At 38.6% G+C, this 12,691-nt stretch overlaps 1 protein-coding gene across 11 annotated transcripts in view; it reads left to right on the top strand.

Moving 5' to 3' along the window:
- Window positions 1-12,691, top strand: part of BTRC (beta-transducin repeat containing E3 ubiquitin protein ligase) — a 119,127-nt gene that overhangs the window by 19,740 nt on the left and 86,696 nt on the right. For 5 of the 11 annotated variants that reach the window (XM_050976034.1, XM_050976033.1, XM_018910676.3 and 2 more), the window contains one exon: window positions 7,486-7,593. The exons of 4 other annotated variants lie outside the window; for them this stretch is intronic. In XM_050976034.1, coding sequence (XP_050831991.1) covers window positions 7,486-7,593 — 108 coding nt within the window. Of the gene's footprint in view, window positions 1-5,762; window positions 5,879-7,485; window positions 7,594-12,691 lie in introns of all 11 variants that reach the window. 2 more of the 11 variants (XM_018910675.3, XM_050976037.1) reach the window with 2 other exon arrangements.

Genomic DNA, 12,691 nt, shown 5'->3' with positions numbered 1-12,691 from the left:
ATGGTCTGCACTTCAGTCAAGTCAGCTAGAAAAGAGCATGTAAAAACCAGGACTGTGGTGAAACCAAGATTCTTCTGCTAGAATTGCACTTGGCTGAGAGAAAAATGAAATTATTCTAGATATATTTTGGGTTTGTAATTTTGTCATTTAGCATCCTTTCCTTAACTTCTAAAACATCTATTTTCAGTGGATCCATATGCTTTTTAAAATTCAGATACTAACTCCTTGGGTGGAAAGTTGAAATAAGATTTCTTTCTGCAGTTCATTTATTAATACTTGGCACTCATATAGTACATTATGTCCTCAAAGCGCTATGCAGGCATATCACTTATCCTTGAAACACTTCTGTGTGGTAGGTGCATAACAATAACTCTGAGAGATTTTATGGAATTAAATAAAGCTAGAGATGAAGGAAAAATCTAATGAAACTTCCGTTTCATATCTCCACCAATGTGGGTTTTTTCTCTGCAGTTTGTGTCATGAAAATAGAGAGGAGTTCTAGAAATGTTCCAAGACGAAGAGGTTTCAACGCAATTCTTAGTATGCTGTGTTACTCTGCCCAAATTCATGAGGAATTGCTTGTTATTGATCAGGCTTTAGACACAGAATTAGAGAATCATTAAGTTTGGAAGATATTTCTAAGATCATCAGACATAATGGAGTTTAGTAGCAACTGTTTCTTGCTTAGCAAAGAGCCAAGTGCACTTAGTTTTGTAAAATCTCCATTTTAGGCTTTCACATAGTTTCATGCTTTAGACCTTGGTGAGATTGCTCTTAGTAAGTTTGGTGTTGCTTAAAGAAGCACACACAAGTCTCTGCAAGTTTTACTCCTTAAAGAAGGGTATGGCACCTAAATCCTAAAGTTCTGCAGCTGCACAGGTTTAGATTTATCAGTTTCATGCATTGAAGAGCTATAATTATGAAAACATTAGTATTGTTGAGTTCAGATGTGATCCATACAAGTTTCCTCAAGCACTTAGCAAATGAGGACCTTGTACACCTTATAAATGGAAGTTGGCCCCTTGCTGGGGCATGTCATTTCTGTTGACTTGAAATCACAGAGGTTGAACTCCAGTAACCACTCTTGAGGAAAACAGTTCTTCACAAACATTTACTTAAAAGCTGTGATTTGATCCTCCCAGATCCCACTCAGGTAAGTTATTATTTGGATAATCTGGATATGTAAATCCTTTTCCATGTGTCTTATCTTTGATATTAAAAGTAGTTAGTGAACTGGAATGTTGTGTAAAAAGTAACTGTTAGCTAGGGAGTTACCAGAAGATTAGAGTTTGCATAATACGTGTGTTAAGGAAAATTTACTGAGCAATTACACGCAAAGTGGGTGGCTGAAGGAAAAAGAACCTTTACAGCAGTTGGAGTCCTGTGTGCACAGCAAAGCTGGCAGAATGTGGTAACACCCTGAGGGTGAAGGGGAAAACTGCTGCACTGAAGTCAGTGATCTGTACCAGGGTAAGAAGTCCAGTATTGCCTACGTTTGGAATCTAGGAAGAGTGTTATAATTGAATCTAGTAGCATGTTTCAGCCTCTGATTTGTGAGACCTAATTGTTTGGAAGTCAGACCCTGGTTGTGCCAGAAAAGTACGCTCAGCTTTCCCAAAGTGAAATGTTGGTTTGCTTGATGTGCAGTTCGTGAAAAATGATCCAAGGGTCTTTAATGAGATAGCTGAGCTTTGTTATGGCAAAGCTGGAGCACAAGCCACTTTGAATCATACCCATATATGCTTGTGGAAATGTGACCAAGGTGTCTGAACACAATAGAAGTTGAGGAATTGTGCTAAGCACTGATTGTGATAGCAACCGCATCTGGCCCTTCACCATTCTGGTGCAATATGTGCAGTTAGAGCTGTTGGTGGGCTGGTTGAGCTCTGCGAGATCCTTCTCGTGGTCACACTCCAAGGATTACTACTGTTGCCTCTTTATTTTTATAAATTAATTTGCTTACTGTGGAACGACTTTCAAGAAAAACTGCCAGTGACAAAGTCAGAATTACCTAGTTATAAGTGTGGAAGACGGTTTGGGATTCAAGGAGGTGCACATTTTAACTGTATGGCTTTTGACTGTTGTTTTTTGGTCTTAATTAAGACTTACAGCTTTTAATGTTTTTCTTATTTTCAAGTGAAAACAGGCAAAAAACTTTCTCCAAAAGTTATGAAAGTATTAATTTGCTCTGAGACATGCTAGTCTCTTTGGTAAGTTCATAATTGGGCAGAATTTTTTTAAAATGCATATTCTTGTCTCTCAGGTATATAACTACTTCATAACTGGTAAATCTGTATTCATATGTTAGGGTTTTTAAAGGCATATTATTTACACAATTCACTTGAATGGCTCCTCTGAAAGCTGTGTGGCTCTCTCATGTAATTATGTATTTAGTATGCCTTGCATCCATTGTTGGGATAGGGGAAAAGAAAAAAAACCTAAGCCCCGCAAAATCTACTAAAATAAATAATAAAAGAATATTCTCATTCTGTTTTGGCAGCTTTCTTAGAAGTTGTATCATATGCTTTTTTTTTTTTTTCAGATAAGAGCTACCAAAGCTAAAAAATGAAATATATATGGCAGGTTTTTTAATTGACCATATGCACTGGGAGTATTTTTTTTTAATACTTATATATATTTAATCTGAAAACACCTCTGAGACCAGAAGAGGGAAAAATAAGAGATACTTTTTCATTTTGATGTGTATGTGAGAGGTTAAAAGAATGAAAAGTGGATCAGGGAAAGGATCCAAAATAATTTTTTATCCAGAAGTAAATTTCTGGAATTGTTACTAAGTTTCATGAGACCAAGATTTGTAATGTAAATAGCAGCTGCCTTATCTGATATGTTTCATGCAATGTGTTGCATTCTGTGGTGACAGGAATAGTGCAGACTGAACACAATGTGAAAGTGATGTATGTTATATTTTTGGCATTGGCTTAGTTAAGTATGTGGCCAAAAAAGTATAAGAGGAACTGAGTGAGATTGAAAGGTATTAAAGTTTGTTCTCCTATTTTTTGTGGATAAAAATGATTCTGAGTATTAGGAATCCCAGTAAGATCTGAGCGTGTGTTTGATACAGGATTAAAATTCCTTAGGCACATTTCCTGAGAATTAGATTTTATAGAGCATGCAGGAAACAGTAGTGTAAAAGAGACTTTCAGGGAGAATTGTTCTTGCCAGCCATCCCATATTTGCTTTCTGAAGTGGTGATCTGTCTCCTCATATCAAGCTTACATATGGTTTATATATTTCTAATACCCTTCAGAGCATCCTATATGTTTTATCTGCTCCAGTTTGGCTGGTAGAATTTCTAGGGCCTCTTTTCCCCTCATGTCTTGGTTTTTGTAAGAGTTAGAAATTGTGATTGGTTTGTCTTTAGAGTTCACCTGTGTAAGGTGCTGAATTCTGTACTAGAAGGGAAACAATTCTGAACTAGGGAAGGACTGCAATAGATGTGGTTAGCATCTGAAATTAATCTTATGTACAGTACACAAAACACCGGGCCTTGGGGAGAAAATTTGGTTTCCTCTTTGGCTTTGTCACTCACTAGCTTGTGAAGATGTACAAAAAGTTATTAGGCTTCCTGTAAATCAAAGGTGTTTTAAGTGCATAGGTTGTCATAAAGTTCAGTACAGGGTTCTTACAGAGGAGTAGGTAATACCTTACTGTTTTAAAATGTGCCACAATTAGAGACAGTAATTCTGTACTACTGTCTAATTAATTTCTCTGAATGACTATGAAGAAAATATCCTTCAACTATTGTTTGACTTTCTTTTGGTCATTCTTGTTTTACAGTGAGCTCACTATAGTCAGTTTATGCTTTCATACCTGTGCACTGTAGTTGTGAACTGTAGTAGTTCAAGAACTTTATTTTCCCCTGTGCAGAGCCACTTAGTTTTACAGGACAAGGTGATATATTTCTGACCTGTAACACAATTTACTAAAACTGTGTTAGTTACCCCTAGTATATTGTATTTGCTGAAGGACTAGAAGAGAACAAATTTGATAAGAAAAACCCAGTCTGAAATGGTAATGTATAATCTTGTAATGCAGTAGCAAATAAAGTAAATAACCAATTTTTAGCACTGGCAAAAATTTAGCCATTGAATGTGTATTGAAATTTGTCTTTAGGACATCAGATAATTGGAAGAGAGGGTAGACTATTAGAGGCAGAACATCTGATGTAGTCAAAAAATGTTCTTGCAATATAATTACAAGAATAATTGAATAGGTTAAAATACATCTTCCTTCCCTTCAGCTAATGGTTACTGTCCACTCAGCTCAGGCAGAGGCTATCAATGCTTCTAGCCTATTTTAATTCGAAGTAAGGCAAACCCATTTTAATCACCAGTGGAGCAGCTGGAACCAGCCTCTGTCACAAGGAGGGTGCTGGTCTTGTTTGAAACTGTACTCTCTGTGTTTATTTAGTGGGAAAATACATTTCAGAGTTCAGGGAGTGGGATTTTAAAATCAATTGGAAAAAGAAATTGGGTTTTTAATCAAATAATTCCCTATTTTATGCCACTCAATGTGTATTAAAGATGCTTAGCTTTTCTAAATAAAAAGCTTTGCATCTCTGGGTCTGAAAGTTATGCAGACATCCGAAGTATTAATGCAGTTGGGAGTTAGGAAAGTAAAGAGATTGCTGCATCCTGGCCCAGTACTTAGCAAGCAATACCAGCATTCCCATTTGGCTCTAGTCCAAGCACTGTGCCTCTGTATCTTTGTTTTGATGAATCGATGTAGATTGACTTGAGTTCAGGAGAGGATTTTTTCAGTCAGCTTTCAAGTCATGAACATTGAGGCTGGTCCCTTGTTTGTGGAGCTGACAGTACAAAAGGGAGTGTTTGACACGTGGCTTGCTCAGTGCATGGGGATAGAGGCTGTTGAGATTTTTCAGAGATCAGGCTCTAAATGAAGTTGTTCTGGTGGGTCACTCATCTGATTTACACACAAGCTGTTTCTATTGAAGCACCTGGGGCCTTTTGTTCAGGCTTGTGAGTAAGCCTCTTTCAGTCACCAGCAGTAATTTAGCCTCTCTGCTTCCTTCAATAGGTAAAAGGCGAGTACAGGAATGACATTTCCTTCCACACTGTGCAACTTCATGCTTATGTTTTTAAGATAGGTGACAGAACTATGTCACTAATGTAGATTTTGTGATATACTGGAACAGATTCAGAAATCTTCTAAGGTATTGGTAGGTTTTTACTTCGTACTTCCTAACTCTGGAACAATACTAAGTGGCAGGAGTGCACGAGTGAGGAATGAAATCTTCTGTTGGACAGACAGCTCTGCAGAATAGCCCTTCAGTGTTTTCCTTTGTTATTGTGGCAATTTTAGAGGAAGACATTTCATTGCCCTGTACAGTTCCCTGGCACAATAGAGTGCCCTACCTGCAGATTGTAATGACTCTGACTTGAGCTGTAATCTCACGTAAACCTTGAGTCAACTTCAGCTTGCCTTTCCACTGACAAAGTGCTCCTCATTTTTCCTGCCTCTGTACCTTTCCATGCTTCAGTCAGTACAAATATTTAAAGTAACTTGTTTTTTTATATTGTCAGTGAGTTTTAATGAAAATTAGTTCTTTGAGTTCATTATCACAGTATGAAAACTTGAGGCAGCCCAAGGGATGGGAGAGCTTGAGAATATGGAGTAAATGATAGCCGCAAGTCTTGGATAACTCTGTATGGAAAATAAAAATCATCCCATATTTATTTTGTTTTATGTTATGAATCCTGCGATGGATAATGGTTAAGCAGCTGATCCTCACCTAGTGAATTTGCTCTGCATCGTCAGAGAAACCATGTAGTGAATCTCCTGTTACTGTGATGTTCTTGGAGACTAATAAGCAACTTTGATTTAAATAAATGAAATGGTAAGCATTTCACCAATTTTATGTATTAATATTTTTTAGAAAAGGTATTGTCACAACAGTTTTCAATAGCTGTAGTGATACATATTACATGGCAAAGAAAAGATTGCTGGCACTTGGATGGTTTTTTATGTGTGGGAGTGTTTGGGAGGTTAGAATGGTGGACAAGGAAGTATGGCTGACTTTTGTAGCTTGTTACAATACTATGGCTGTAAACTTTTTGGCTTCAGGAGGGGCAGTACATCCAAGTAGCAAGTTCATGTGATATGTAATACTGGGATGTACTCAAATTCTCGAGTTTCACTATCTTTGTAAAGGGAAGAGTTGTTTGGTTGGGGTTTTTTAAATGAAAATGCAGTGAGGAATGTATTTTAAGGTATCACAAACTTCTATTGAGAATGTTTCTGTAGGTTATATTCCCCAGCAGTCTTTAAATACTATTTCTGGAACAGCAGTGTAAATTGAAACAAAGTACAGCAAAGAATGTGGTGACAGACAAGGTTAATCTCTGTGTCTGTCTGTACAGGACCAGATTATGGATGTTGGTGATCACCTTTCTGCTCATTCAAAGATGGGTTATGTTGCTCTTACATACTCATTTAGTGCAAGATTGCGCAAGGTTTTCTAGCCCTCTCAAGAGCAGGAAGAAACGGAGGCTCAGAAGGCAGCTGTCATTTCATACCCATTCCAGCTGCCCTTTCCACTCAAATTTCCTCCCATCCCCTCCCCCTCTATTAAAAAAAAAAAAATGGGGGCAGGATTGCAAAAAAAGAAGAGTATGAGGGTTTAAAATCTCCAGCAGCTAATCTATCACATCCTTCAGTTTTCATGGCTATCTGCCAATTTAAAATACACTTTTTTTTTCCTGTCTTGCCAGTAATTAGACAAATGCAGTACTGCTTATGGCATCAAAAACTCTGTGTCTGGTAAAAGCAATTGCTATCATAATGCATCCCTAAATTTAATAGTAGTGGTGTAAAATGAATAAGCAGCTCTCTATTTCGAGGGGTAATGGCTTTAGCTATCAAAATGGCTAGTATTTTCCTTGATTGGCTGCTTTGGCTCTGTTTGTGTATTTCTATTTGTAGGAACTGAATCAATTTATAATAAAAATTGTATTTTATTTAACAAACAACAAGGCAAGCAGAAACATGAAACTCTTATGAAGTGTCACAAACTTCCTATTCACCTTGGATCATAGGTTTTTCCTTTTATCCTATTTACAGACAAAACACAAACCTTTTTTACCCCTGCAAGTATTAGACTTAAAGTTGTCATTTACTTTTCTGCTTTCCTTGCATTCTGCCTGGAACATTGCTGTGGATAGAGAAGAGGTCTGATTATTTGGAAAGAAACTTTCTATTACTGGGAAAACTTAACACATTGTTGTGGAATATTAATCAAAATTTACTTTCTTGATCCATAGTGCCTTTTTTTTTTTTGCTAATATGCCATCTGTAAAGCTTCTCTCAAGGAAAAGATGCTTCAGCAGTTAGTGCTCTCTTAAAGGGCAGTTGTGTTGATGCCATTTGGCTAAGCCTTAAAAGTTCCTGTAATCTGTGCCATCCTGTCTCATACAGTCCCATCTCATAGTTGTCCTTTCTCTGCAGTGCTCTATGCCCAGATCTCTGTGGCTGGGCTGCTCCAGCCTGGCGGACAGCATGCCCTCGCTGCGATGCCTGTATAACCCAGGGACTGGCGCACTCCCAGCTTTCCAGGTACTTTCTGTCTCTCCCCACTCCTTTTCTCTCCATCTGTGTGCGTGTGCATCTCCTTTACTTGCCTGCTTGACCTCTATTTATTCTGGTTCATACTCTATGCCTCTCCTCTGTCATTCTGATCTCTGGTATTTTAACCCGTCTTGTGTAGATTCAGGGCAGCTGGGGCGTTTCCATTTACCTTGATATAATTATTTTATCTAAGTTGGCTTGATACCATAATCTTTTTCATTGGTTTTAAATTGTGTCAGAAAGATACCACTTAATTATATCTGGCAAACAGCATCCATCACACCGTCTCCAATCTGGCTATTCTGGCTATTTGTGATTCCCCTCCTATCTAAATTTTCTGTGTGCCACTTAAAGGACTGAGAGGGTGAGTTCATTGCCATGATGATTATTGACGCCAAAAATTCTTTACTTCAGCTTTGTTAGCAGGAGTCTGGACATTTTGACTACAGAAAATTACTATCCAAGTAAGCTGTCAGTCAAAAAGCAAATCAAGGAAAACTTTTTTTTTCTTTGATCTCTGAGTTTGTTAGATTCTGGCTTTTCTCTGTCATGAGTCAGTTTTCTGCCAAACCAGTTTGTTCAGACCCTTTGGGTGACCAGTGAATCTTAAAAAATGCAGACATTCTCCCATGGGTAGAGAGTAAGACAGGTGCTGGGTAAGCATCAAGAAACCTAGTCAAGGCTCTCATGATCATTGCAAGCATTTTTGATGGCATGTGGACATAACAGCAAAGACTGGGCTCCGGAGATGTTATATTCACATTGGAAACTCTGAGGTATTTTATGAACTGCAGTGACTAAGGGACTTTAGGAGTATTTCTACAGAGAGCGTGTTTATTGAGCTTATTGTAGCATGAACATTTACTTCGAGGTTTATGCTGCTAGATTATGCTACTGCTGGCCTAACCTGTGGCAGACAGTTTTATTTACCAGCATCTTTCAAAACCAGATAAAAAGAAAAGGCCAGAATCTTTCTGAAATTTTCACTTGTTTTGGGGTAAGTTCATTATGTGCCTCTAAAGGAAAGCATGCAAAGATTATTTTAAGTTTTACTTCTTGCTCTCAGAGTTAGGATAGTGCTGTGGAAATAATCCTCTTAGTCCCAGAGGAGGCTTAAGTCTTGCATCGTTTTGGTGCAAGTCTTTTTGCTGACACAGCAGTAGCACTGATGGACTCTGGATGGTGTCCTGCCAGGCCTCCTTTGCTGATCCAAGCTTTTAGTGGGGCTTTCTGTGGGGGAGGGGGAAACACGACTTTTCATTAGTCTAAGAGGACTCTAGAGACAACAGGCAGAGTTTAGACTCCTAATCCTGATTTGCATAATTTGACTAAATCATATGGGCCTAATTTTTGAGCTTTTGGCTATTGAAGGAATCTCAAATCTCTTTAAGCTTAGCAGTATATGGAAAGTAATTTATAAACTCAAATTGAGACTTCTTCCTTTCTACTTGAATTATTTTTGATTACTTAAAGTAGGCATATATTACAAAGGGAAAGATTAATTTATTTAAGCTTAAGATGTCCTTACTAATGGCAGATATGAACAATAATTGTTCTGCTAGTGCAGTGCATTGATATTTGGGGTCAAATGAGTCAGCTGCACAGTGATTCATTGTGCTGGGATACTGGTGGGATTGACATTTGCATTTCTGCAGATTTTGAGAGACATTTCCATGTGTATTTATTGACTATGGGAATTGGGGAAGGATGTCCTACTTGCCATCTGAAATGGTAAACTGGTAGTCTTCACTGAACTCTGACTGTTGTCTTGAGGAACACATTTACTGCCAGTTGAGAGAGAAACCACATTGCCAGCAACGGCTTCTGCAGCACTGAGTCATCCACATTTCAGTCCATTTTTTTCAATGGGCTCTGATTGATCCTCATTAGCTTGCATGGTTTTAAGAAAACTCCCCTCTGAGGCATGGCTTCTGCATTTTCCAGTGCAGAATGGAGTGGTTTGGAGCCTGCTTGAAGCAGTGACGTTGCAGTATTTCATCATTCTTTAATGTTTTGGGGTTTTTTTGGTATCAAATCTTCAGGAAAGCATTAAAGACTTTCTTGTAGCCCAGTGAATTTTCTCATATTAAGTTACTTTCTTTATTCCGTAGCAAGCTTGAAGTAACTGGAGAAGCATATCAATGTTCTTTGCTTGTGGCAAAAGAGAAGATGCCATCTGGAAGGCTACTTAGTCTCTGCTGAATTTGTCTAGTTATTTACATGCCTGCCTTCAGATGCTCAGACAGAAATGTGGAAAGATGCTCTTTTTGAATAGCTCAGTTAAAGTCTTGCTGACTCCTCATGGGAAGCATTGGCAGGTAGTTGATTTAGAGATGATTCTGTTAATATGTCAAGTAATTTCATTTTTCTTCTTTGTGTTTTTATTATTGGAGACAGGTGAAAAGAGGATCCTGGTTCCTTAGCCCTGATTTTAGGCAATCATCTTGCAGTGGGAAAGGCTTTAAGGCTAAACCCATGAATAGGGGAATAAGGAGCTAGAAACAGTTCTTTTTTACATCTTTTATCTCAAAGGGCTTTGCAACTGATAGTGTACTGTGTAACTGAATTTCATAGCAATCATGGTGGAAGATGGCAGCAGATTGGAACATGAACTCCTATAAGGCACTGTGGAAAGTGGTCAAGTCAAAGAGGGTATTTGAACAAGAGAAAAAGGCCAGCTATTCCATTTTCAGTGTCTTGGATGCCAGATTTTACAGTACTGTTAATCTGCAAAGCAACTGAAAATTAGTTTGCATGTAGATTGTCCTAATAATAAAAAATAAATTATGAAGAATATACTCTTTTTTCTTAGAAATTTGTGCTTTGGAAGTTTCCAAATGTGCCAACAGGTGTCTGTTTTCATTACATTTTCATGTGAAGATAATTACTTTACCTGTTAAAATATTTTTCCATGCATGCTCACAAGGCTCTATTTATTTTGCTTTTCATAGTTGAAGCTCTTTGAAAATTCAAATTTACAATTGCACCCATCAAGTATGCCAAGGGAATGATTGTATTAATCCTTCCAGGTTTGCAGAAGACCGAAGTATTTTCTTGAATTAATTTCTGTAGTCTGTTGTATAAATGAGGAGGCTTGAAGAGGAATTTGAAAGTCTTGCCAAAGACTTTATGTATCACCATAATAGCAGAGAGCAGTCCATATCTTCCTTTTTACCTAATTCACAGCCAACACAAATACCAGCTCCTGTTTAGATTGTAAACTTCTTGGGACAAGAGTCATGCTTTTACTGCCTTTATCTGGAGCCTAGACACAAGTGGAAAAGAAAAGAGTTGTCTTGTCAGCTTTATTTTGCCAAATCTGAAACTTTTTTTCTGTTACAGGCTCTAGCAGTCAAAGGGGAGGATTAACTTTTGTGGTGCGGGTAGCAGCATCTTGTTGAATACAGAAGTATCTCTATAGAATGTCAGAAATTTGCCTTTTTTTTTTACTTGAAGATCTTGGCCGTAAAGAACTACACCTCAGGGCTTGTCAGGTGAAGGGGATGAGCTTCTGCTTGGTTTTGCAGAAGTGAGCATGCGTGCAAAACTTCCTCAGCCTGGGCTAAAAACCATCCTGGGGAGGAGGGTATGGGTGTAATGTGCTAGGCAAATTGAAGCAAAAGGGAGTGCACTTGAGGCTGTGCAGTATGGATGTGACCTCTGTGGATTGAGATTACTTTTGCAGAAAGGTGAACATGCAAAAGATGTTAAAGGTATGCAGTGATGGAAGTCTGTTGTCCCTGTGAGACAGGCATGAACTTATTCTTCAAATTAGTTTTACATTATTTTTTCCTAATGTTTATATTTTTTGTGTTACAAAGCAGAATATTTGTCAAAAAAGCATTGCCAGTGTATTGATAGAAACAGTTGTGTCTCTCAATTTCCTTCAGCCTGTTCATGCACTTCTGTGTTAGAAGTTGACGTTTTATTGCTGGAATGCAGTGTAAATGTGAGCAGTAGTACATCATTTCTGGTTATACAGGAGGTTAGAGCTAGAGTCTTGGGGTGGGCAAACTGCATGCTCAGAAATGTGTTTGTGAGAAAGACATTTGAAGGAAATTGTTTGGCTTTGCAGTCAGTGTTTGCTGGTGTGCATAGTTCTGTCTCTAATTGGGAAAGATATGAGGTGTCCAGTCATAGACTCCATCAACATGGAGACTAAGCCTGCTTTGTATTCACCCCTCTCACTATGCCAGTGGCTGTGTGAAGCCTGCCCGGGGGCTGTTTACAGTGCACCTCTAAAGGAGAATCCTAATTTTGGTGACTAATAGCCAGAGCATGCGGCTCCAGCACCCCCCTGGCTGGCAGCAGGCTCTGCCCTGGTTGTGAATGTAGTTAGGTGGCCCCCAACTGTTTACAAGACAGCAGAGGTGAGATCTTTGATTGACAAGTCAGAAATGCATTAGATCATTCCTCTGCCAGTCTCTGGTTCATGCTGTTAAAAATGTCAGCCTCTCCAAGTTTGAATGGCAGCCCGAGGGCCTCAGAAGCTTTTTGTTTTCTGAGATGGAAACACAAATTGGATGTGTGCCTGAGCGCTTCATCCTGGGCTGTAATTTCATCTTTTAGCTAAGAACCACAAGGTACATGAGCAAAGCACCCTGTAAACAATAATACTGGGGAAAAAAATAAACAAGGTCGTGTTTCTGGTACGTTGATCCACTGGTGTCCTGACCTCTATCACGTTGAACATCTCCACTCTGATTGCTGTTCCCTTTGGCATTACAATGAGAGGAGATAGACTGACACAGGAGGCAAAGATTTAAAGTTGCAGTGCTGTTGCACATTCCTTGTATTGGCTATGAAATATTGAACTGCCACAATGTGACATCTGGTTTTTTCAGCAAAGTTTCTTGTTGGAGGTGTTCGGCAGCAGTCTTTTCTGTTTTTCCTCATTTTCCTCCACCTGGCAGGAGCAATTATAAAGGCATGAGATGATAAAAGAAGGAGCAGAAATGAAGCCAAATTGTATTTTTGTGTTTGTCTCCAGCCCCATTTGTAGCTCAGACTTTTGGGAGCTACACTGTAGGAAGACCACAATGGTTAGCCTAGCTGGAGATATCTTTAAATAAAGTGCCCAGTGACT

This window comes from Serinus canaria, chromosome 6 (genome assembly GCF_022539315.1).
Source record: "Serinus canaria isolate serCan28SL12 chromosome 6, serCan2020, whole genome shotgun sequence".
Lineage (NCBI taxonomy): Eukaryota > Metazoa > Chordata > Aves > Passeriformes > Fringillidae > Serinus > Serinus canaria.
The sequence above is the reverse complement of the archived record's forward strand: the minus strand, read 5'-3'. Positions and strand labels throughout refer to the sequence as shown.